We start from the raw sequence: 24,619 nt of genomic DNA, 5'->3' as shown, positions 1-24,619 counted from the left end.
TCATTCTCCTAGTTTCTTGGTCTGCTGCTTCTGTTCCAACAATGCAACTTTCCACACTGGTGCTTCTGATATGTCTTTCGTTATCTTGAACCAAGAATTCCCCTCCCCACTGTGGTCGATAGGCCTTTCCACTGTGTCCGATCTATTTGACGGGCTTCTGCTGTCATCCCTTCCCATCCCTCCCAGAACATGATAAGGTTCCTCTTGTCCACACCTTCCACCCCACCCACCTCTGTATTCAACAGATCATCCTCCACCTTTTTCACCAGCTCCAGCACCACCACCAAACACAACTTCCCCTACCCTCCCCTTTCAGCATTCCAAAGGGACAGGTTCCTTCCACACAACACTCTGGTCTACTCATCAGTTACCCTCTCTACCTTTCCATGCGAACGCTTGTCCTTTTATATCCTCCATCCTCACCATCCAGGGCCCCAAACACACCTTCCAAGTGAAACAGCAATTTACATGTACTTCTTCCAATTTAGTATACTGCATTCATTGCTTATAATGTGGTCTCCTCACAGTGGGGAGACCAAACGTAGGCTGGGCGATTGCTTTGTGGAACATCTCTGTTCTGTCTGCAAGCATGACCCTAAACCTCCTGTTGCTTGTCATTTTAATCCTCTACCTTGCTCTCATTCTGACCTTTCTGTCCATGGCTTGTTACAATGTTCGTGAAGTTCAATTCCACCCTTGCACCCTTCTGGACTCAACACGGAGTTCAACAATTTTAGATCATAACCTCTGCCTCCCTCTTATTCTATACTTTTTTGTTGTGTTGATCTTGTTTCATTCTTTAATCTTTCATGTTGCATTCAATGACTATGTAGCCTCATCTGGACACATCTTTTGATCCTTTACTATACCCATTACCACTCTCTTTGGTCTTGTCACCATGAAATCTTTTATAATTTAATCTCTCCTGCCTTCCACCCTATCGCATTCCTTCCCTTTTGTTCTTCCTGCCCCCTCCCACCCTTTCACTGGCTCAAAGCCTATTAACCTTCCTTTCTTCAGTTCTGATGAAAGGTCACCTTAACCTGAAATGTCAAATCTGTTTCTCTCCAAAGGTGCTGCCTGACTTGATCAGTATTCCCAGCATTTTGTGTTTTTATCTGCATCTGCAGTATTTTGCTTTTGGATGTTCTGGGCAATTGCCTTTCTTGTTCATCTTTCCTTGCTTCGAGGGCCATTTCCATTTTGCAGTGGTGCTGATAGTAGAATTCCTTGGGTTATTACATGTGCTGATGATTGATTTGAATTTGGTTGATTGTTTTAGAAGTCTATGGCTAGGGAATGTGGGACATATTGCAATAAATCCCACAAATGTCTACACTTAATACATGTACTGAGATTTACTGCTCAGTATCACAAGAGAGAGATAGATACAGAGAAAGAAAAAGATGGAGAGAATGGGACCTAGTCAGAGAGAGAGAGACAGAAAGAGAGTGAGAGAGACAAAGGCAGAGGGAGAGACAGGCAGATAGAGAAAGGCAAAGAAAAGACACAGATAGGGGAGGCGATTCAGTGCATTATAAGTGGTAGATTATATTGAATAGTTTAGTTATCAAACTCCTGGTCTGCAAGAAATCCACCTTCAGGTTGCATTTCTGAAGCAGATAGTTCTGTAATATGTTTATTATGAGTATACAGCACAATACACAACAAATCCCACACATTAAACAAAATCAGTAAATTAAACTTTGCAGGACAATAAGATTCATATAAACAAAGTATGAATAACATAACAGTGCAATCAAGGATACATCTCATCTCAGACACCTGATATACAGACATCTCATATACAGTAGATCTCATCTCAGACATCCAATAGCTTGTTTTATTTGTGAAGTTTGTGCTGGGATTGAAACACTGCCATTTAAGGTGCCCATGTGTATTTATCTCCCAAGCCTGGTACTTTTGAGAGTTAGATGCTGAGTAAACCTCAACACTCTGCCCCAACAAGACGTTCAACTCTAACCTCAGAGTAGCTGCTTCCACTGCATGTGTGAAATTTCCCATGCCATCCATCCAGTGCCCTCTGTGACTGAGATTGCCAGTAGGTACTGAACTCAGGCAAGTTTGATGGGTAATTGCATCTGATCTGTGATCGTCAAAGATCTTTTATATAGGACCCCTTTACAGCCAGAGGGCAAAAATATATTTGGATCTTATCTGTCTGGGCTGGATTTGAAGTTGGATTGAGGGAGTGAAAAGCCATTCTACACGGTAGCTGGGAGTCAGACAGAACTATATTCAGGCTGAGACCAGCGCCTTTAGGAGAGCACGGAAGAAAATTGGTGAGAATACAAGGGGAGAATCCTGTGCATGAGTGAAATCTGTTGCCTGCTGTAGATTATAAAGGTCAATGACTTGTACACCAGCCCAGCTTCAATAAGAAGTTATTTTAAATAGGAATCAATAGGATGCGACTGATAGTTTGGATTTTATGGTACTATGCATAAGATGGACACAGTTCTCTTTTACTCTTGTTCTAAATGTCACCCTGTTGCATGAGAACACAGGACAATGAGTTCCACATTATAAACCAGGAGGTTCACAGTCACAGCGTTTCCATGTGTGCTAGTGACTTTGCACTTGAGTGGTTACCTAGGTGACATTTTCTGCCATTTCAGTATGTAACAAAGATGATAAAAAAAAGACATGACTGTGTGTAACCAAGCAGGAACACAATGAAATGATATGGAAAGCATTTTGTTATTTCTTTAGTGCCTTGGCGAGAGCTCCTTTCAACCCCATGTTCTGCAGCTGGCGTTAGGTTGGAATAGATGCATTCCTGACAGGGAAAACACACACAATATTGATACTTTAGGTTGGTTATAACAATCATTACTTAAAGTTACAGTACTACAGGCAACTCTCTCTATCAAATGAGTAGGAGAGACACAAATTAGGAAGATCCCAGGTTCACCTGATCCCAGCTAGTTCTAGTGCTGTGAACATAGTGAAATGTCCCAATGCCCCTCACAGGAGCGTTGTCAAAAAAACTTTACTCCAAGCACATAAGATAATATCTGGACAGACGATTCTAAGCTTGGTCACAGATAAGCTTTAAAGAGCACTCTAAAGGAGAAGAGAGTTGGATAGGTTTATGGCCCAGGCAGTTGAAGGCACAGCCACCAATGGTGGAGTGATTTCTTTTCATTCATTCATGGGATGTGGGTGTCGCTGGCTAGGCCAACATCTATTGCCCATCCCTAATTGCCCTTGAGAAGGTGGTGGTGAGCTGACTTCTTGAACCACTGCAGTCCATGTGGCGTAGATACACCCACAGTGCTGTTGTTTGGTGTTTGAGGGGGGGGGCGTGACTTTCCAAGTCAGGGTGGTGTTGGAAGGGAACTTCCAGATGGCGGGTAGCAGTTGTGGGTTTGGAAGGTGCTGCTTAAGGACCTTTGGTGAGTTCCTACAGTGCATCTTGTAGATGGTGCACACACTGCTGCCACTGTGCGTCTGTGGTGGAGGAAGTGAATGTTTGTGGATGGGGTGCCAATCAAGCGGGCTGCTTTGTCCCGGATGGTGTCAAGTTTCTTGGGTGTTGAGCCGCACTCATGCAGGCAAGTGGGGAGTATTCCATCACACTCCTGATATGTGCCTTGTAGATGGAGGACAGGCTTTGGGGAGTCAGGAGGTGGGTCACTCATTGCAGGAATCCAAGCCTTTTACCTGCTCTTGTAGCCACAGTATTTATATGGCTAGTCCAGTCCAGTTTCTGGTCAATGGTAACTCCCAGGATTCAGTGATGGTAATGACAATGAATGTCAAGGGGCGATGGTTAGATTCTCTCTTGTTGGAGAAGGTCATTGTCTGGCACTTGTCAGTCCAAGCCTGGATATTGTCCAGGTCTTTCTGCATTTGGACATGGACTGCTTCGGTATCCGAGGAGTTGCGAATGGTGAACATTGTGCAATCATCAGCGAACATCCCCATTTCTAACCTTATGATGAAAGGAAGATCATTGATGAAGCAGCTGAAGATGGTTGGGCCTAGGACACTACCCTGAGGAACTCCTGCAGTGATGTCCTGGAACTGAGCTGATTAACCTGCAACAGCCACAACCATCTTCCTTTGTGCTAGGTATGACTCCAAACAGGAAAGACTTTTCCCTATTCCCACTGTCTCCAGTTTTGCTAGGGCTCCTTGATGTCATGGACAGTCATTCTCACCTCACCTCTGGAGTTCAGCTCTTTTGTCATGTTTGAACCAAGGCTGTAATGAGGTCAGGAACCGAGTGACCCTGGTGGAACCCAAACCGAGCGTCAGTGAGCAGGTCACTGCCAAGCAAGTGCCGCTTGATAGCACTGTTGATGACCATTTCCATCAATTTACTGATGATTGAGAGTAGACTGATGGGGTGGTAATTGGCCAGGTTGGATGTGTCCTGCTTTTTGTGTACAGGACATACCTGGGCAATTTTCCATATTGCTGGGTAGATGCCAGCGTTGTAGCTGTACTGGAACAGTTCTGGAGCACAAGTCTTCAGTACTATTGCCAGGATACTGTCAGGGCCCATAGCCTTTGCAATATCCACTGCCTTCAGACGTTTCTTGATATCACGTGAAGTGAATCGGATCGGTTGAAGACCGGCATCTGTGATGCTGGGGGCCTCTGGAGGAGGCCGAGATGGATCATCCACTCAGCACTTCTGACTGAAGGTTGTTGCAAATACTTCAGCCTTATTTTTTGCACTGATGTGCTGGTCTCCCCTTCATTGAGGGTGGGGATATTTGTGCAGCTTCCTCCTCCAGTGAGTTGTTTAATTGTTCACCACCGTTCATAGCTGGATGTGGCAGGACCGCTGAGCTTAGATCTGACCCTGTTGGTTGTGGAATCACTTAGCTTTGTCTAACACTTGCTGCTTATGCTGCTTGGCACACAAGTAGTCCTGTGTTGTAGCTTCATCAGGTTGACTTCATTTTTAGGTATGCCTGGTACTGCTCCTGCACTCTTCTTTGAACTAAGGTTGATCCCCTGGCTTGGTGGTAAAGGTAGAGCAGGGGGATATGCCAGACCATGAGATAACAGACTGTGGTCGAGTACAATTCTGCTGCTGCTGATGGCCCACAGCGCCTCTTGGTTGCCCAGTTTTGAGTTGCTAGGTCTATTCAAAATCTATCCCATTTAGCACGGTGGTAGTGCCACACAACACAATGGAGCGTATCCTTAGTGTGAAGACGGAACTTTGTCTCCACAAGTACTGTGCGGTGGTCACTCCTCCCGATACTGTCATGGACAGATGCATCTGCGACAGACAAGTGAGGATGAGGTCAAGTATGTTGTTCCCTCTTGTTGATTCTCTCACCATCTGCCGCAGACCCAGTCTAGCAGCTAAATTCTTTAGTCTGTAGTGGTGCTACCGAGCCACTCTTGGTGATAGACATTGAAGTCCCCACCGAGAGTATATTCTGCAATCTTGCCACCCTCAGTGTGCCCTCCAAGTGGTGTTCAATATGGAGTCAACTGAGGGGCTTGCTTGGTCATTTCAGAGGGCGTTTATGAGTCAGCCACATTGCTGTGGATCTGAAGTCACATGTAGCCAGGCCAGGTAAGGACAGCAGATTTCCTTACCTGAAGGACATTAATGAACGAGATGGATTTTTACGACAATCAACAATGGTTTCATGGTCATCTTTAGACTTTTAATTTCAGATTTTTATTGAATTCAAATTCCACCATCTGCTGTGGTCTGATTCGAACCCAGAGCATTACTGTGGATCTCTGCATTACTAGTCCAGTGACAATACCACTATGTTACAGCTTCCCCCTATTAAAATCGGGGGATGCTTAAAAGGCCAGAATCAGAGGAGTGCAAAGGGTTGAGAGGCTGAAGGAGATTACAGAGATAGGGAGGGCTGAGGCCATGGAGGGATTTGAAAACAAGGATTAGAATTTTAAAATTGAGGCACTGCTGGACTGGGAGCTAATGGAGATCAGTGAGCACAGGGGTGATGCCAGGGATAAGAAACTTTAGTTATGAGGAGAGATGTGTTACTGGGACCAATTCCACTATAGCTGGGAGACTTTTAAGAGATTTTAATAGTCAGTATAAACATCTGGACAAAGAACAGATTGAGAGGGCTGAGAATAATAGATAGATATTTCCTGCTCTGATAATATTCTTTTTATCAGTACAGTAACAGCCTGTAGATAGGCACTGACCAATATAGATAACCTTCTAGATAATTGCTAATTCACACAGGAGTTTCTAAACTTTTTGTATGCTCACTGTGTCTCAGTGGAATCCAGCCAGTGGTATGTAGAAATCCTGCAGTCTGAAATGATTTCATCCAACAGTCCTGTGTTGGAGCTGGAGGTGAACGGTTCATCAGAGTAAGACTGAAGATCTGAAATAAAGACAAGATAGCGATTGCCCAACCACTCTGACTAAGAGGCAAATGGAATAGGAAAAATGCTCCCCCTTTAAGGTTCAGTTGGTAACTGCATTGAGAAATCCAGCCCCAGGAAATATCAGGTTGAAGCATGTTGAAAATGCTGGAAATACTCAGGAGGTCTGGCAGCATCTGGAGAGAGAGAAATTCAGAGTTAATATTTCAAGTCGAATATGACACTCATTCAAGTCATATTCAACCCGGAATATTAACTATGTTTTTCTCTCCACAGGCCTGATGTGTATTTCCAGCACTTTGTTTTTATTTCAGTATCTGCAGTATTTTGCTTCTATTCAAGCATGTTAGTGTTAAGTTAGCCTGAGCTCCACCAGGTGGCAATAGGGATATTACAATTGGCCACAGCATCCTGAACAAGATTGTGTAAAAACACCAACTGCTCATCAATACTCTGTTTCCTGTCACTCAACCAACTTTGTATCCATGCTGTTATTTCCCTTTTATTCCCTGGGTTTCAACTTCACCGGGAAGGCAATTATGTGGCATTATATCAAATGCCTTTTGCAAGTCCATGCACACCACATCAACCACATTACCCTCATCAGCCCTCTCCATTACCTCATCAAAACATCCCCCTTGTTTTCTCCTGTTCCATGTACCCATGTCCCAAAACCTGAGCCTCATGGGGGCGGGGGGGCAGTCTTCTCATCAGACAACACTGATGCTGCTATTGATCAGGTTGCTTGGAGGCATGTGAAAGTGATGTATGTAAATTAATTCTGAATCCATCTTTCCCTTCCACCAACATTGCTGAGATAAGGAACTTAACAGCAGGAAATTGAATGTGTTTTGCTCCAGAATGCAGTTCCAACACACACTCTTAATACAGCTCTGCAGAGCAGTAAAGGTGGAGGAGGTGGGTGTTGAAGCTCCAGTAATATTCTGGCGAATCTGTGTTGCAACCTCCTAGGCCAATAAATCCTTCTTGAGGTGCAATGTCCAAAACTGAGCACTGTGCTGGATTCACCATGTCAGATTCTGTGTGCTGGATTTGCCATGCTGTTTTCATTGTGCCAGATCTATCAGGCCTGGCGACTAGGAAGGCCTTGATGGAGAAGTGTCAAGAGGCCAGTGTGAAAAAGGTGCATGTGGTTGGGATCTGTCTCAGCTGTAATGCCTTCCATGTTGGAATAGCTTACTCGCACTCAATGTAGAGGTTCACAGACAAAGAATATGCTGAGGGTGCCTGTGGGACTGTAGCAAAAGGAGGAATCACTGCCTTTAAGATATGAATAAAGAGGTGAGAAAGAAACAATTACTTACTGGAATCGATCTTTAACTTCTCAAAGGACTTAGGAACATCATAGATCCCACTCTGACAGTTTACTAACGAGAAAAAATAAAATCATTAAGGACTGAAAATCTTAACTGCAGATCCCATCCCTTGCTGCTCTTCCTCTCCTCCCCGCCATTCAAGCTTTCCCCAGACACACTATTTCCTGCCAAAGGGATTGGGAGACATGTGACCCTCAAGTCTTCAGCAGTATCACTCCACAAACATCTGCTGAGGAAGGCAGGGATATCGGAATCTTCTTTCTCTCTCTCTCCTTGAGGCAGCACTGTTTATTATGCATGCCCTGCCCAAACATGAACTAGAGACAAAAATAACGAGTGACATTGCTGTGGAAACCCAATTCTTCCTTCATCCATTCTGCTAAGTTGCTGGTGGAAAGGCACAGAGGCCAACACTTCCTGCTGGTGAGCGAGAGAAGGATGGATGAAGAGCTGTGAACGGGTTAATTTTGTATAAGTCTCTTGGTGGCTGAGACTAAATAGCAATGTTAGAGACTTGGGAAACCGTCAGAGCTTGATGAGCAGAACTCTGCATCAGAATATAAATACAGCACAGAGATCTGTGTGCACATTTAGATCAGATGCACATAGTCCCATGTGTATATTTAGATGAAATACAAAGAGACCTTTGATTCTGGAGATTCTTGATTGACAAGGCTGTCAAAGGGTATGAGGGGTGGACAGGGTGGGGAGTTGAGGCCACAATCAGTTCAGCCATGATCTTATCAAATGGCAGAGCAGGCTCAAGGGGCCAAATGGCTTCGTCCTGCTTCTAATTTGTATGTTTGCACAATTCTTCATATGACCCACACGTACATTTAGATGAGTTGTACAGAGACCTTTGCATACATTTAGAATAGATATACAGAGATCTGGGTGCACATTTAGATAAGATATACAGAAGCCATGTGTACATTTAAGCAAGATGCACAGAAGTCTGCATGTACATTTACAAAGATCTGCATTTGTGGTACACAGGGCCTTTGAATGTTTGGTACAATGCTCAGACTATGATACATCCGATTTGAGATTGGTGCAGGCTCTACATTGCCACTGGAACAACATTACTAGGCTCAATCCTATGTCTGCAGTGAGACTGCAACAACGTTTTAACTCTGTACAGAGATATTGTTAACATGCGTACCTTTGCCAGCAATTTCAGGCCATGGACTCAGATCAACATCTGCCTTTGTCTCCTGTTTATTTGGGAGGTGGTCACACGTGATATCTGGAAGTGAGAAAGATCAAGACAAATAAACACTAAATGAAATAGCCATGCAGCGAGGTTGCTGCCACATGGGGTTCTAACCCATCAGGCTGATGGGAGGAAAATCCTCATCGGTTGGGTTCAAGGTGCAAGGCTCCTAAGACACAGAGTTTGAGCATCCTGGGCTAATATTTTTCAACTAGCATTACTAAAATTATTTGGTCATTATTACATTATTTGTAGGAGCTTGTTTTGTGTAAATTGGCTGCCGTGTTTTCTATATTTCAACAGTGACTACATCTCAGATATATGTAATTGGTTGTAAAGGCCTTCGGAACGTCCTGAGGTTATGAATAACTCCATGGAAATGTAAGTTTTTTTTTTCCCCTTTCTTTATTTCTGTTAGAATAGACTCCCAGATGATATTCAGGATGAGCTTGCATGTGAATAGTGATCAGACGGCAGCTTTGAACAGCTGTCTGAATCTGGGAAGAACACATTTATTGCGTGAAACACTCCATAATGGATATGTTAGTTTTGGAAAACATTACTCTGTAATGCAGTGATAATTCATTTTTAACAGAGCTACACGGTCCACACTGGTTTGAGATATACTGAAGAGTGTTCTACTTCTAGAATCAATTAAGCTCAGACCTCCAGATCTGAGCCACAAGAAAATCTCACAATGTAAATAACATGTAATTAAAAAGATTATTATTAGGTGATGATTGAATGGCCCATTTCACTAATAATAAGAACAAAGTCCTTTGTTCCAGGTGCTTTCTCACCATTTGCTCCTCTGCTCAGTTTACTGGGTCCTTCCTGTGCCCATTGCTTACTGCTTCTCATTGGCCTCCCTTCATCTTTGCATTACTAAGCACTTCCTCTTGTGAACATTTCACACCTTACACACAAGTAATAATCTTAAACCCCAAGCAAACAATCTTACCGTGGTGGGCATGAGCATGTGGCAGAAAATTGCCAATTAATAAGCACAAAAATTGGAATCTCACTCAGAAGCTGATGTGACTGGTGCAGCAGGTACTGTTCCTGGGTTTAGTGATAGATAGCTTCTGTAAAGGAAGCTCTGCAGCTGACTAGGCTACACCTGAACCAGTGGCAAGATTGGGCCAACACTGGGCTTCCTCAGCAGTGAGATCCCTCATCTTAACAAGTGCAAACCTATTGTAAAATTATAGAATATTACAGCATAGAAGGAGGCCATTTGTGTTAGGCCAGGTATTGAGGGTTATGAAACGAAGGCAGATAAATGGAGTTAAGATTTGAGCAACTGTAATCTAACAAAGGCTATTACAGTTTCTGTATTCCACTTGGTCCATTGTGCTTATGCTGGCTCTTTGAAAGAGTTATCCTATTAGTCCTACTCTCTTGTTTTTTCCCCATAGCCCTGCAAAATTTTCCCCTCCAAGAAATAACCCAATTCACTTTTTGAAAGATATTGTTGAATCTGCTTCCACCAACTCTTTCAGGGTACATCCCAGATTGTAATAATTCACTGTATTAAAAAAATTCTGATCTCACCTCTGATTCTTCGTAAACAATGAATGTCAAGCTTAAAACATGTGTTTGGGCGGATTTTACCCACTTGGTCTATTGGACAGGGGAACTGTGACAACACTTTGGTCAGTTGTGTTAATGATTACCTCAATAACTGATATAAAGTAACCAGTTCACAGTGGGAGTGTCCTAATAATATTGGTTTTGGCAATAAAACAAAGGGAAAGGACTGGCAGGACAGCAGAGGTAGTGCTGGCAGTGGAACTCTGATTGTAGGGTGGCAAGGTCTTGGTCGTTAAACCAAGGTGTTGCCCGACATGTATCAGCTCCAAAAGGCTGTCTCTGGGAGCAGCATACACATAGGCACTTTGGAACAGGAGGAAGCCATTCAGCCTCATGAGTCTGTTCCGTCATACATTTAGATTACAGCTGATCTGTGTCTTAACTCCATTTACCCACATTGGTTCTGCACCCCTTTATTTCCTTATGCAATTGCAAAGAGCATGTAAAACAGTCTGTCAGCAAATGTTCCAGAAACAATGGCCGCTTGTTGGAGAGTGTTGCAATGTGTGAATGTGTTTCTACCTGGTTAATGGTTAGTCATTTATACAAACCAATTGAAAAGGTTACACATGCTAAACTTTATAAGCCACAGGAGTTCCCCTTCATTTTGGCAAACCATAAGCTCCAAAACACAAATTTGTGACTCAGTCTGTCCTGATTCCTTTAACTAGCTAAGCAAAGCAAAAACACATCAATCATTTTGTGTTTAAAACTGGCCAGTGAGGTCAGTGCAGAATGCACTTGGGGGAAGCAACATTCCAGAGTGGGGGGCGGTGGGGAAATGGCTCTCACAATGGATTCATCATTCACCGCACCACCTCCCCCACCCCCACCCTGGGGGTTCATCATTCCCTTCAGATTTACTGCACCCTTCGGACTCCCATATGTGCCGAGTGAAAAATGGCCACATCCCTGAGAGGAGGAGGAGGGAATGGGGAGGAAACATCACCGTCCTATTGCTGATTTAGGACCTGTTCAAGGAATTGGTTGATTTCTGAGAGCAGAATTACCACTCGGAAAGCCCAATGGAACCAGGGAAAATCAGCAAAATTAAATTAAACAAGTTCAAGCGACGCCCACATCCCATAAATGAATTTTAAAAATACTCTAAAAATAACTATAATTCATTGGATTAAATAAACAAACACTGTAAAGACTACAGTCCAGAAATTCACACTTTAGAATAGCAGTATGGTTTCATTATCCACATCCTCCTCCCCTGTGCTGGATGATGTTACACTATTGGAGCTCACATAAGAAGGTTCAACTACAGTTAGATATCAGACCATGGTTAATGCAGCACTGAGCAAATCAGCCCAGTCGCAGAGTGAGCACCCAATTCCGCCATAAGAATTTCGTAACTGACCTAAAATGTTGAAATACTTAAACGAAGTCTCCCGCGATGCAACAGAAGATTTGTGGAGATGTACAGTGTCTGAGGTGAAGTCCTGACTCTGTATATCTGAGGAGCTGAACAACTCTGAGGAATTTTCCCGCTTGGTCTTGTCCTGACAAAGTGATGCTGCTCTTTCAATCAGACAGGGGATGTCGTGCCTAGGAAAGGAATTCTGAGTTACAGAGTGAAGGCATTTTCAGAGCGCTTGATTCACCAGGAAATCTTCCCACTATAGGGAAAATAAAGGACAACCCAGTACAGCTGCACAACTCACATCGACCATCTCATTCCTCATATACACAACCTCTCTTGCTCTCTCCCTCCAGCATTTGGAGGCACAGACATTCTCAGACAAAGGTTCTTTGAAATACTCTTCTACACATTCTTATGCTCCGTCTCTTTCTAGAATTTTCCTGTTCTCAAACATAACCTGGGTTTTTATAACACACGAGTTCCTTTCCATCACGGTCTCATTTTTGCACAAATACTCTATCAAACACAAGTTTCTTTCATACATGTACAAACTCTCTATACCAATCTTTAAAGCTCGCAAATATTTCCCTATCCACGGAGGATAAATGGCTGAAGAAAAGTACATAATGTACAAGTTGCACGTAAGCTGGGTCCTGTATCTACCCTTATGCAAACGCTTTATTGCTGCATCATAAATTCTGATGTCATTGGATTTCCATTCTGGAATTTCAGTGTAACATAAAATAGATCCTATGCAATGTTCCTGCTCCCATATGCTTTGGATAGGAGCATTTCCAATTCAAACAAATAAGCTTTATCATTTATTTTTTAATGAAATACCTTTGATGTATTTTGTCAACATTCCATTTGTGTGTGTGATGGTGATTCATTATAAAATATCAGTGGTTCTTCTGGTGCCTGAATCTGCCCATCACAGCATCCAACTCTATTTTAAACTTCCCCCAATGGTTTTGGCTCTATTACTGTGTCTGGAGGATTATCCCAAGAATTCAACATTATGAATAAATAATTTCTTATAAATTTTAAATTCACTCTGGACTCAAAGTGAGTGGGGATTATTTCTTCTGGCCAGTGGGTCAGTAACCAGAGGTCACAGATTTTGAATAATTGGCAAAACTACTAGAGGGGAAATGAGGAGAAATTTCTTTGCATTGAGACAATTGGTAAAAGCAGCAGAAGGGCGTTCTGGAAAATAAACATTTTACACAGTTAGTTGTTATGATCTGGAACACGCTACCTGAAAGTGTGGTGGCAACTGGACATATACTTAAAAAGGACTAATCTTCAGGGTTACAGGGAAAAAGCTATATTGTGAGACTAAATTGTACAGCTCTTTTAAAGAGCATGAAGTGGCTTCTTTCTGTGATGCAAGATTCTATGATTCTATAACTCATTAAAATCTGATCTCTTCTGGCTTATCCTGAAGTAATATTCTGGATTTCGGGGAAACCGCACGTGCCACTGGGGAAGGCTCACCATGTACAGGCGGAGTTCTTCTTCCCTGGTCCAGGAAGCTGCATGGCTTTCCACAGAAACTCCATCCAGATGGCCCGCAGGTCCGACCTTTCCGCAGCCTGATACACAAAACAAGGAGACCGAACAAGGTGAAGAAATGGGTGGGTCAGCGTTCTTAATCTATGTAATGAAGGAATGGAAATTGACGCAGGGATTGAGCTGTGCAAGGCTGGAACATTGCTGATGACTCAGATCCATAGAACTACATAGAATTTACAGCACAGAAACAGTCCATTTGGCTGAATGGGTCCATGCCAGTGTTTATGCTCCACACGAGTCTCTTTCCATTTTTTTTCATCACTCCATCAACATATCCTTCTATTCCTTTCTCCCCAATGTGTTTATCTAGTCTCCTTTAAATCCATCTATTCTATTCACCTCACATACTCCCTGTGGTAGTAACTTCCACATTCTCACTACTCTCTGGCTAAATAAGTTTCTCCTGAATTCCCTTTTGGATTTATTAGTGGTCAATTTATATTTATGACCTTTAATTTTGGTCTCCCCACAAGTGGAAACTCTTCACTGCATATACTCTATCAGATCCCTTCAGAACCTTAAAGATCTCTATCATGTCATCCTCGGTTTTCCCTTTTCTGGAAAAAGAGAGCCCCACAGCCTGTTAAGTCTTTCGTGAGAGTTATAATCAGCATTAGAATGCTGCCCCTGAACTTTAAGCTGTTTAAAATTATAAACATAGTAGATTAGCTAAATTAGACTAAGTGGTGACTTGGGCCCGAGCTTGGTAGGTAAAAACCATCAGTTCCACTAAGGCATAAGGCCAGAAAGTGCTATCTTTAATGCCCTGGCCTGTACTAAGTTAACTGGTCTTAGCTGGGGTGCCCACATACAATGAGCCTCAACAACTCCGAGTTAGGGAAAAGAAAGGAATGGATTAAGCCATTTCAATGCTTTGAAAGTTTGCTTACAACTAAAAAATAATTGTAATGTGAGGAGCTGAGCTCTTGCATTCACTGGAGCAACAATAATAACTTGGGATTTCTAAAGCACCTTTAACATAGTTAAATCTCAGAGTTATGAGCAAAAATTGAGTAAACCACATAGTGAAGTATGAAGGCAGATGACTACAAAAAAGTAGATTTTAAGAAGTGACTTAAAAGGAGGAGAAGGAGGTTTAGGGAGGAAGTTCCAGAGCTTAGGGTCTTGGCAGCCGAAGGCACTGCCACCAATGGTGGAGTGATTAAAATCAGGCATGCTCAAGAGGCCGGAATAGGAGGAGCACAGAGATTTCAGAGGGCTGTAGTGCTGGGGGCAGTTAGAGGCCATGGAGGGATTTGAAAACAAAAGCAAAACAGTCTAAGAAAAACTGGTCTTTCAAAAATCACCATCTTCCTAAACATCTTTTAAAAAAGATCCATGATACCAAGCAGTATTGCTTAATGTATTTGCATCATACTTATATAGATTGATGTGCGAATCAAAGCATGGTTCGCCACTGCGATCTAATTATTAATCTTTATGGTAATTCCCAAGAAGTTTATTACAGCGGAATAGACAACAGGTGTCAAGGAGAGGATGAGATTGTGAAGAATACAGCAAAGTTGGGAATGGTGATGGGTCCTATATGATAAGATGGAGGGGAGAACAAAATAGGCAATGTTGGGCCAAACATCTTTTCCTGATCCTGAAAGTGGTCCCATTGTCATTTAAAATATCAATTTTTATTCACTTTCCCAAATTGTTCAAGAGAGATTCAATTAGATCTTTCAGTTGTGACTCTCAATGCTGGTGACATTGAGGATTATATGGCAATTCAGAAGAATATTTAAGTTACTCATGAATGAAATTCCTCAACTGATTACCATAACAACCAATTACTCAAACAGAAGAAACAGCCATGCATTTTATAAGTGTTTACATTTTAGCTTAATAGAATAAAAAGGCCACTGAGGCAAACTAGGAAGTGGAAACATGTAAGCCATTGGCTGCTAAATATAATCAGTGATCAGTACAATAGGCATATTGCCATTTTCTAATCTCCAAAGACACTGGCCCAACTTGTGGTCTTACACAGTTTAGACTTACCAGCAATTTCCTCTTCCCGTTTTTCATGACTATTTCAAAGGGATATTCGTGGTTTGTGGCTTTGATTTCTCTCACGGACTGAACCTGTCGTTGGATAAGTTCTGTGATTAATACGTTTGATCAGCTTGTAATTATATTTATTGCAGTTTTTCCTATTTCTCCTGAAGGCCTGAATTCCTGCTGCAATACAATCCCATGAGAACTGTCACCACCTTACTAAAGTGGCCACTTTTTCATGTGCAGAGTCTAGCCAATGGGTTTATGCAACTGGTGTGCATTTGAATACAAACCAATTTCAGATCAGCAGGAGCAGATGAATTTGATTCCAATTTCCACTCACCCTCAAGTACCATGAAAATATGCTCTCTCCTCCGAATGCCATTCCAGAGGGTTGAGCACGTAATCTAGGCTGACAGTTCAGTGAATACTGAGAGAGCATTGCACTGTTATCTTTCAAATGTGATATTATACTGAGGCCCCAGATGTCCACTCAGGTGGATGTACAAAATACTATATTTGAAGAGGAGATGGCGGGGCTTCCCAGGTGTCCTGGCCGACATTTATTGCTCAACCATAAATCATTAAAACAGATGATTCCATCATTTATCCCATTTGTGGGACCTTGCTGTGCACAATTTGGTTACCCTGTTCCTACATTATATAAGTGACTACACTTCAAAAAAAAACATTGTCAATGAAGTGTTTTGGGAACTTCTGAGGTCATGAAAGGCGCTATGGAAGTTCTTCCTTTTATCTTTCCATTTTTCGATTGCAGCTTGTATTTCAGTTTTGGGAATCTACCATTCAACATATTAATCTTCTGAATCCTTCAATTAGATTAGTTTGTAGTTCACTTCCTGGTTTCCATTGTTAATGCAAACTATCCAAACTCCAATTAAGTTCCAGCTTGTAACTCACTCCTGGTATCTGTTATTCTACATTTTAAAAAAAACCTCTGAACCCCTCAATTAGATTCCAGCTAGCAACTCACTCCAGGGTATCTGTTAAAAACAAAAAGCTAAAAGCTACTGCGGATGCTGGAAATCCAAAACAAAACAGAATTACCTGGAAAAACTCAGCAGGTCTGGCAGCATCGGTGGAGAAGAAATCAGTTAACGTTTCGAGTCCTCACGACCGAAGGGTCGTGAGGACTTGAAACGTTAACTGATTTCTTCTCCACCGATGCTGCCAGACCTGCTGAGTTTTTCCAGGTAATTCTGTTTTTGTCCAGGGTATCTGTTATTCTATATATGAGCCATCTAAAGCTCTAAATAGATTCCAGCCTATAACTCACTTCTGCACTATATATCATAAACAGCACAGAAGGGGCCTTTCCAGCTCATTGCGTCTCTGCTTGAATGAGTTATCAATTAGTCCCCTCTCCATCTTTCATAGCCCTGAAAATATTTCATTTTTAAATATTGGAAGTAATTATTGAATCTGTTTCCACCACCCTTTCAGGCAGTTCATTCCCGATCATAACTTGCTGAGTAAAATAAATTATCCTCATCCACCCCTGGCACCCACCTCCCCCCCCCGCCCCCCAACTTCCTCTGGTTACTGACCCTCCTATTAGCTGTTTCTCTCTATCTGTTCTATCAAAGCTCATCAATTTTGGACACTTCTATTAAATCTCTGTTTAACTTTCTCTGATCCAAGGAAACAATTTCAGCTTCTCCAGTCTTCACCTAACTGAATCCCTCATCCCTAATAACATTCTGCTACATTTCCTCTGCATCCTCGCCAAGATTTTGACAACCTTCTTAGTGTGTGGTGCCCCGAATTGGACACAATACTCTAGCTGAGCTCTAACCAGTGATGTATAAAGGGTCAGCATTATTTCTTTGCTTTTGTACTTTATGCCTCTCTTTATAAAGCTTAGGATCTTGTATGCATTTTTTAAACAGGTTTATCAACTTGTCCTGCCGACTTCAAAGATGTGTTTATGTCAACTTCAGATTTCACTATTCCTGCAAGTCCTTTAAAATGTTACTGCCTCTCCTCATTTTTCCTTCCCCTTAATAACCCTTTGAATCTCTTATATTCCAGATTGTAGCTCTGCTGTAACCTAGTGACTATCCCTGTAATCTGCAATCCTTCTCTCAGTGAAAGGAGTATTACCCTTTAATGAATCAGACTAAAATATTCACAGTTATACAGTTCAGTACATTACTTGATCCCAGTAGGGGCATACATGTTATCGTCAGGTGATTCTTAAATGACTTTTCTTCAGAACCCACCCAGTAGCTTCTATTTTTTTGTACCATGTGCTCAGTTTATTTTACTCTGTCTCTCTGGTATAGGTAACGATTTGTTCAAAGATTAGATTTTAAAAGTGTGCCAAAAACAGGACATTGTCAGGGTGGATGAGAAATAGTCACATGGCTGTTACCTTAAAAAATATAAATAAATGGGTTGGATAGAAAGAAAGTTATTCTGCTGGTGAGGGAGTCTAGGACAAGGGGACATAATTTTAAAACCAGAGCCAAGCCATTCAGGAGAGAATTTAGGAAAACACTTGTACAAGTGTGGAAACTCACTCCCACAAAAAACAGTAGATGCTAGCTCAATCAATAAATTCAAGGTCTGAAATCAATAGGATTTGGCTAAACAAGATTATAAAAGGATATGGAACCAAGGCAAGTGCATGGAGCTACAATACAGATTAGGCATTATCTTGCTGAATGACAGTAAATGCTCAAGCCTCTAGAGCGAGGCCATATTCTTTGGGAACTGGGCTGACCGATCATTTGTCTCTCTTCACCATAAGGTCAGGCTGCCTGAATGTGCTGAGGATATGCTTTGAAGAGGCCTGGGCAAGTGCCAAAAACTGGGAGGAGCGTATCACCAAGGTGAGGCACAAACTGGGCATGTGGGAGCAATGCTCCCTCTCCATTTCAAGTAAGAGCCTGGTCAACAGGTGTGAGGTGCTCTCAATGTTGCTGTCAGGTATGGCACATGCCCCGATTTTGCGCCGCAGCTGTCACTTGAGCCATCTACATCATCTGGAGATCAAAGTTGAGTCATGTCTGCAGGGACACCATGTACAAATCTCTGGATGGGGGAGGGGGGTGGTGATGGTAAAAACGTACCCAACGTCGCCCTAATCCTGATGGCTACCTTTGTATGCAGTTACATCAAGCTGTGCATAGACCCTCAGTACACAAACGGCAAGTGTCACCTGGCCTCGGTGTTGCGAAGGATGGGTCTGGCCACATTGCTGTGGAATGCTCCAAATAGTTGGACCGTGCCATATCACCTGTCCCTCGTGGAAATGGTTGTGCACAAAAACACCTTTGACCACAAGTCCATCAGGCAATGGTCTGCATGTAATGGCCTCGAGGCCCTGAAGGAAAAGGAGATGGTGGATCCTGTTGGATGGTTCCCTGAGCTGACTGTCAAAAGTCATTTTGCAGAATGCCTCATCACCAGAACTTTCAAACAAGCACCAAGACCTAGCTTGGCTGGTGATGAGAAATGCACTCCCTGTCAGATCCTTCATGCACGCCCGAAGTCCCTGCGCCATTGCACGCACGCTGCCCTTGAAGCAGCTGCAGGGGTGGGGGGAGGGTGTTGAAGAGACGGTCACACACTGCCTTGTGGAATGTGTCTTTGCAAAGAAGATCTGGAAAGAGATGCAACGATTTTTGACAAGGTTCATCCCAAGTGGCTCTACGGGCTGTTCCCATGGACACACACTGAGACAAACATCAACTGCTTCTGGGGGATTATCAATTCAGTGAAAGACACTCTTTGGTCTGCCCGAAACTTGGTGATCTTCCAGTGCAAAGAGTTGTTGCAGACTGGCACATTCCAAGATCCAGGACTACATGCTGAGGGATGCACTAAAGCTTGGAGCAGGGACCGCAAAGGCACAATGGGGAAGGGCCAGTATGTAAAGCTTTTCAGCCATAATGCACCGAAGGGTTGGTAACCATGAAGAACCTCTAGGACTGTAAGGATGTTCTTGACTGTATATAGTAAATGCAACTGTGTAGAAGCACCTCAGAGTGCAATATGATCTATGTAGAAAATGCGAGTAGCATTGCACTTTCCTGTTATGACAATTTGAAATGTTTTATAATATTCTTTTAGATGTTTTATGAATAAAGTATTTTTTTTGCAAAAAAGGGACAGTAGAGTCTCAAGAGTCCAGACAACATATCTTCCCAACTGTTACAAAACATGTAGTTTAAAGAATGAGAGCAATCTGCGCAACATCTTCAACCCAAAATACATGAAGACCAAAGGAAAAAGATACTTCAGCATTTTCTTTTGTCCTTCTTCCATTACATTGCTGACCTGTTTAGACTGTACCTGTGCTATGAGTCATTCAGTGACTGGCAGATGAGCTGGAGATCTGCTCTTTGGGTGTCAATGTTTCTGCTTGAATCATGTGTGAAATTGCCTCAGGGTATTTTGCTCTCTAAATTTCCCACACATTGTGCCAGTGACAAGTTTTCTTTTCTAGAGTACTTTCCCATAAGGGTTGCGCCATCAAAAACAGCTCCTCCCATTCTCTCTACAAAGCATAAAAGATTAGAATTTCTATAGCTCCTTTCATGACCTCAGGATGTCCCAAAACACTTCACAGCCAATTAAGTTTTTTTTGAAGTGTAGTCAATGATGTAATGTAGGAAACACAGCAGTTAAGTTGTGCACAGCAAAGACTTACAAGGAACTGGTGGACAGCACAGTGTCTCGGAACTGTAGGTCTATAAACATATCTTTGGAAATTCGAGGCATCCTGTTACAGCAAAGCAGGAAGTTTGACCTGTGGGTTTTTAAACCTTCCAGTTATGTGGTGTTTAAGTAATTCTACATAGGTAAAAAGTAATCCTAGGGTCTAGAAAACAGGAAGATTTTTTAAGCTCTGGTGCACTCTGCAATGTGGAAGTGCAGAGAATTCTGGAATGAAGATTTCCCCCTCATGAAAACAATCCCACCATGTTGAATTAATTCCAGTCTAGTCTCACAGCAGCCCTGATGATGGCCAGTATTCTGAATATTTTATTTAAAAAGCCAAAGGGAATGCATGGAGAGAGCTCTCCCAAGGCAGAGAAGAAAAAACAAAAGCTCTTCTGACAATGGCTGAAATTGGGAAATCAGTGCTTGGGGAACTTTAAGACTAAGCACTTCCTGCCATTCCATGGCAGAATATGTTGAGACACCAACTAACCATGGCATACAGCAACAGTAAGACACTTTGGAGGTGGAAATTTATTTTGCGTGGTGAGGCAAAACAGGCGAGATTGGGTTGTTGCCCGTTGTACACAGCGCATGAGATTCAGTTCCTTCGCAGTTAATGCTGCCTATGAAGGGTGGCCAATCTAGTATCACCCATTTTGCGTTGCCCAGAAAGACAAATTTCTACCACTTAATGTCATAATACACTCCTTATTTTCATTAGAGACATTCTAAACATGACTCACCATGTAGATATAGTATTGACCCCGGAGGTGACACTATGGAGAAATAAAATTATAGTGTTATGATTCAGGCCATACATACTTATCTACGAACATACAAACTAGGAGAAGTAGACCACTCTGCCCTTCAAGCCTGCTCCGCCATTCAGTAAGTTCATGGCTGATCTGATTGCAACTTCCCACCTACCCCCAATAACCTTTCTCCCCTTGTTAATCGAGAATCTATCTAGCTCTGCTTTAATAACATTCAAAGACCCTGCTTCCACTGCTTTTTCAGGAAGAGAATTTCAAAGACTCACGACCCTCCATCATATAGTGAGCTAAGAAATTATGCCAGAGCAGTAAAGGAGATGGTTTTTTTTTAAGCAAAATACTTACTGCCTCACAATCCTTTTCAGTGTAGAAAAATAAGGTGGTATTTTGGAGTCTAAACCAGTATTTTGCCCAAGCAAACCTCTGCAAAGGGAGAGAAAGAGAAATTTCAGTCTTTACTCTTTAGAATACTGGATTTGTCCAGTTTCCTTCCGCCTAACAGAATTCCAAAGACACAAAACAAATAAATGAAAACAAAATAACTTACCATCTTATCTTTTCGCTTTTTCAAATATCCTTCAAAAACCAGGTCTTTGCCATTCTCACTTGAAGCCATCATAACGAGCGTTTATGGTTTGCAGAATGACTCAGTGCAAACATTTATGCACTGATGAGGCTGATCTGGAGTTGCAGTTTCCACAAAACGCTTCTGCTTTTCTCACAAAGGATCAGCTTTTTTGTGACCTAGTACAGGTGTACGTGTGATAGCACCGCCCCCACTAGAACTAGACAATCAAGGTTGGCTTGCCAAAACACTTCCTTGTACTCTGCTACAGGCATAATTTCAATAACCATTTAACCCTTTATGGGTAAAATACTACAGCCGCACGCTTTCAAAAATATAAAATTCAGTTCCAATATCTTTGAGAGGATTTTGGATCAGGTGCAATATCTTTGGCATTACTCACCTTGGACAAAATATTGCAGCCTTTCACCTCATAGAAGGAAAAATAAGTACAACTGTTATTCTATTGCTAGTGATAGTATAATATTCTGACCAGATTAACGTTTAGCCCCCAAGAACCATGCTCTACAAGACCTCTTACTATTTTGGGTGAAAAATCATATTGGGCAATCCACAGGTATGCTGAGAACTAAAGTTAAGGTCAAAGCCATAAACACTGGTGTATAACACATTGAATAAAATAAACTTTAGAACTATGAAGAAGGTACTAGGAAGGTTAAGCAGGAAGGCAAAATACTGAATGAAAACTGGAAATATTCCAGGACTGTTTTAAGGAAAGTTGCACAGGTCAATCACGTCACCATGAAGCTGGCTCATATTCTGAAACTTTACAAATTCTCACATTATTATCAATTCCCAACCTTTGCTACACTGCTGTGGGGAGAAACAGACTAGAATTCAGATCTTCCTTGCATGGAGAGAGGACCAATCATTCCAACAACTCCCAGCAGGTGCTGTACAGCAGTGCCAGTAGAAGCTTGTAAGTGGGCCCCTGCCTATCCTCTTAGCCAGGGAAAGATGAATAGCAGATATGCTTGGGATGGGGAGAAGTGAATTACAAACAAATAGAAAAGATGGCTTTAAGGGCTGTGCAAAGGAATTATACCTCTACGAAAAAAGGGAATATAATCACAGGACAGGTTACAGAAGTTTAAAAAATCTGGAAATTTAAGAACTATTTTAAAAGCCAGTAGGTTCGAGGTCCAATAGTCATAAAAAAGGCATGAAGATAACCAAAATGAGAATTAGATGGGATAAGTGAAAAGCAAAGCTAAATTTCTTAAAGTAGCAAGACAGCTTTTTTAAAAGAAAAACAACGTATAGAATAGGCAGAGCTCTAAAACACCAGACAAACACGGTTCAAAGTCTTATACAAGGATTTAGGAAATAGCAACAGCTTACATTCTTTACACCAAATGAAAGTGGGTGAATTTCTAGTTAAATTGCTCTGGCATCTAAAGAAGAGGTTTGGGACAATGGGTTTTAAGGAAGGTGAATCAATAAATATTTAAAAAGAGTGACACATCTTTGGATCCAAGAGAATCTGGGTGAGGCTCAGGTGTAGTGCTTTCAAATCTCTAAATATACAACACACACACACACACAGGGGAGGTCTAGGTGCAGAAGGCTGGGAAGTTTCACAGCTGAATCCTGAAGCTAAGAAAGAAAATGAGCAAGATTAAAATCAGTCTTACAGACCCACTTAGTCTAAAATCTACAGTGGTTCGCATGATTGAGGGCATTTTATAGGATGGGAATTATTCACTTGCTAAAGTGAAACAAGCAACATTTTTCGGTTCTTCTACTGTTAGTAAAATTATATGTAAAAGAGACATATTCAAAGGATTAATAGCAGCCTGTGAAGAAAGCATTTAAACCAATTAGACTGAACAATGGCCCAGCAATAGAAAGTCAAAAGGGTTGATAAACAACACAGTTTTACCTGGGAGCAGTTACAATTGTAAATGGTTGATGTAATCTTCAGTGTTCAGAAATGGCATTTAGGAGTGAGTCCATGAACAGTTTTTAAAAGAAATGTGATGGTTGCTCGAAAAAGAATATTAAACGATATGGATGCAAACAGGAGTGTGGGGTTAGGTTTGGCGGTTCAGGTGGAGGGAAAAATTGGCAGATACTTGACTGGTCAAAAGGCCTGTCAGCACTGTAACATTCTACAAAACCAAACTTCTAGCCAAATTGTTCAAAAGACAGATTGCAATGGAATGAGGCTAGAACACACAGACAAGCAAATATCCATTGTATAAATGAAAACGATTGCTTGCTATATACAAGCATTTCTTGATCCAACAGGATGCCTTCACCACACAGTTTTTTCATTCAAATCTAACCTGTTGATTGGGAGAAGTCAAATGTTCCTGCTCAGCAGACACAATCTTGTCCTATATAGATTCAAGCCAATACAGGACCATAAAGTAGCATAACCAACCACCAGAAAGAAATGATTCTAATGCGTAGATGCATTATCAATGATTCCTGTTCAAAGAATAAATGGATTCAGATTACCCAGATATCAAATCCCCGCTCAAGGATATAGTTACTCTCCTTTCTGTCTGTTTAATTTAAACCTGAAGAAAAGCAAGTCTAACTTGCAGTATTCGCTGCCAACAAAACTTGGTATTGTTTGAAGGTGTAGTGAAACTGGCACCTGTCCTGGGAATAAATGTTACTTTTCCACCCCTTATTTACTCCTTAATTCTTAGCATGGATCAACAACTTGTATTTATGTAGCACTTTTAACATAGTAAAATGTCCCCAGGTGCTTCACAGGAACATCAATCAAAATTTAACAGAGATACATAAGGAAGTATTAGGACAGATGATCAAAGGGGTAGGTTTTAAGGAGTGTTTTGAAGGATGAGAGGTAGAGATGTTTAAGGAGGGAATAGCTTAGGGCTCAGGAAACTGAAGGCGTCTATGCCAATTGTGGAACGATGAAAATCCCATTCTCCAATTAAATCCTCTTAATGCAAACAGCCCAGTGCTGTTATTTCACATGTTAAGGATAAGGGGAACAGCAAAAGGAGAAGTCAGTTGTACAGATTCGTAGATGGGAAATCTTAATATGGGTAAAACCCTATGGGGAGGAGCTACTTCCTGTAAACTGACAATGCAATTTCAATGGGGAAGTATATAGAATAAAAGTGGATAGGA

At 41.8% G+C, this 24,619-nt stretch overlaps 2 protein-coding genes across 4 annotated transcripts in view; one reads left to right on the top strand and one right to left on the bottom strand.

The window, feature by feature from the left end:
* Positions 1 to 24,619, top strand: part of adap2 (ArfGAP with dual PH domains 2) — a 338,187-nt gene that overhangs the window by 167,959 nt on the left and 145,609 nt on the right. The window lies entirely within an intron of this gene.
* On the bottom strand, positions 1,606 to 22,234 carry LOC144667604 (uncharacterized). Of its 3 annotated transcripts, none has more exons than XM_078529051.1 (10): positions 21,470 to 22,234; positions 21,268 to 21,345; positions 20,893 to 20,925; positions 15,461 to 15,544; positions 13,376 to 13,473; positions 11,876 to 12,063; positions 8,866 to 8,949; positions 7,692 to 7,754; positions 6,217 to 6,365; positions 1,606 to 2,800 (listed from the first exon to the last, which is right to left on the bottom strand). In XM_078529051.1, the coding sequence occupies exons 1-9, from the start codon at positions 21,539 to 21,541 to the stop codon at positions 6,244 to 6,246; spliced, it is 822 nt and encodes a 273-aa protein (XP_078385177.1). In that variant the 5' UTR covers positions 21,542 to 22,234; the 3' UTR covers positions 1,606 to 2,800; positions 6,217 to 6,243. The 3 variants fall into 3 exon arrangements, with proteins under 3 accessions (XP_078385177.1, XP_078385176.1, XP_078385178.1); XM_078529050.1 differs by having other exon boundaries at positions 6,248 to 6,365; XM_078529052.1 differs by lacking the exon at positions 21,268 to 21,345 and having other exon boundaries at positions 6,248 to 6,365.

This window comes from Cetorhinus maximus, chromosome 24 (assembly GCF_964194155.1).
Source record: "Cetorhinus maximus chromosome 24, sCetMax3.hap1.1, whole genome shotgun sequence".
Taxonomy (NCBI): domain Eukaryota; kingdom Metazoa; phylum Chordata; class Chondrichthyes; order Lamniformes; family Cetorhinidae; genus Cetorhinus; species Cetorhinus maximus.
The sequence above is the reverse complement of the archived record's forward strand: the minus strand, read 5'-3'. Positions and strand labels throughout refer to the sequence as shown.

Coding starts and splice junctions, on each gene's coding strand:
- LOC144667604 (XM_078529050.1), bottom strand. CDS start 21,541: ATGATGGCTTCAAGTGAGAATGGCAAAGACCTGGTTTTTGAAGGATAT. Junction 20,926..21,267: donor CTGAAAAGGATTGTGAGGCA/GTAAGTATTTTG, acceptor ATTTCTCCATAG/TGTCACCTCCGGGGTCAATA. Junction 12,064..13,375: donor AAGAACTCCGCCTGTACATG/GTGAGCCTTCCC, acceptor TTCCTTTCCTAG/GCACGACATCCCCTGTCTGA.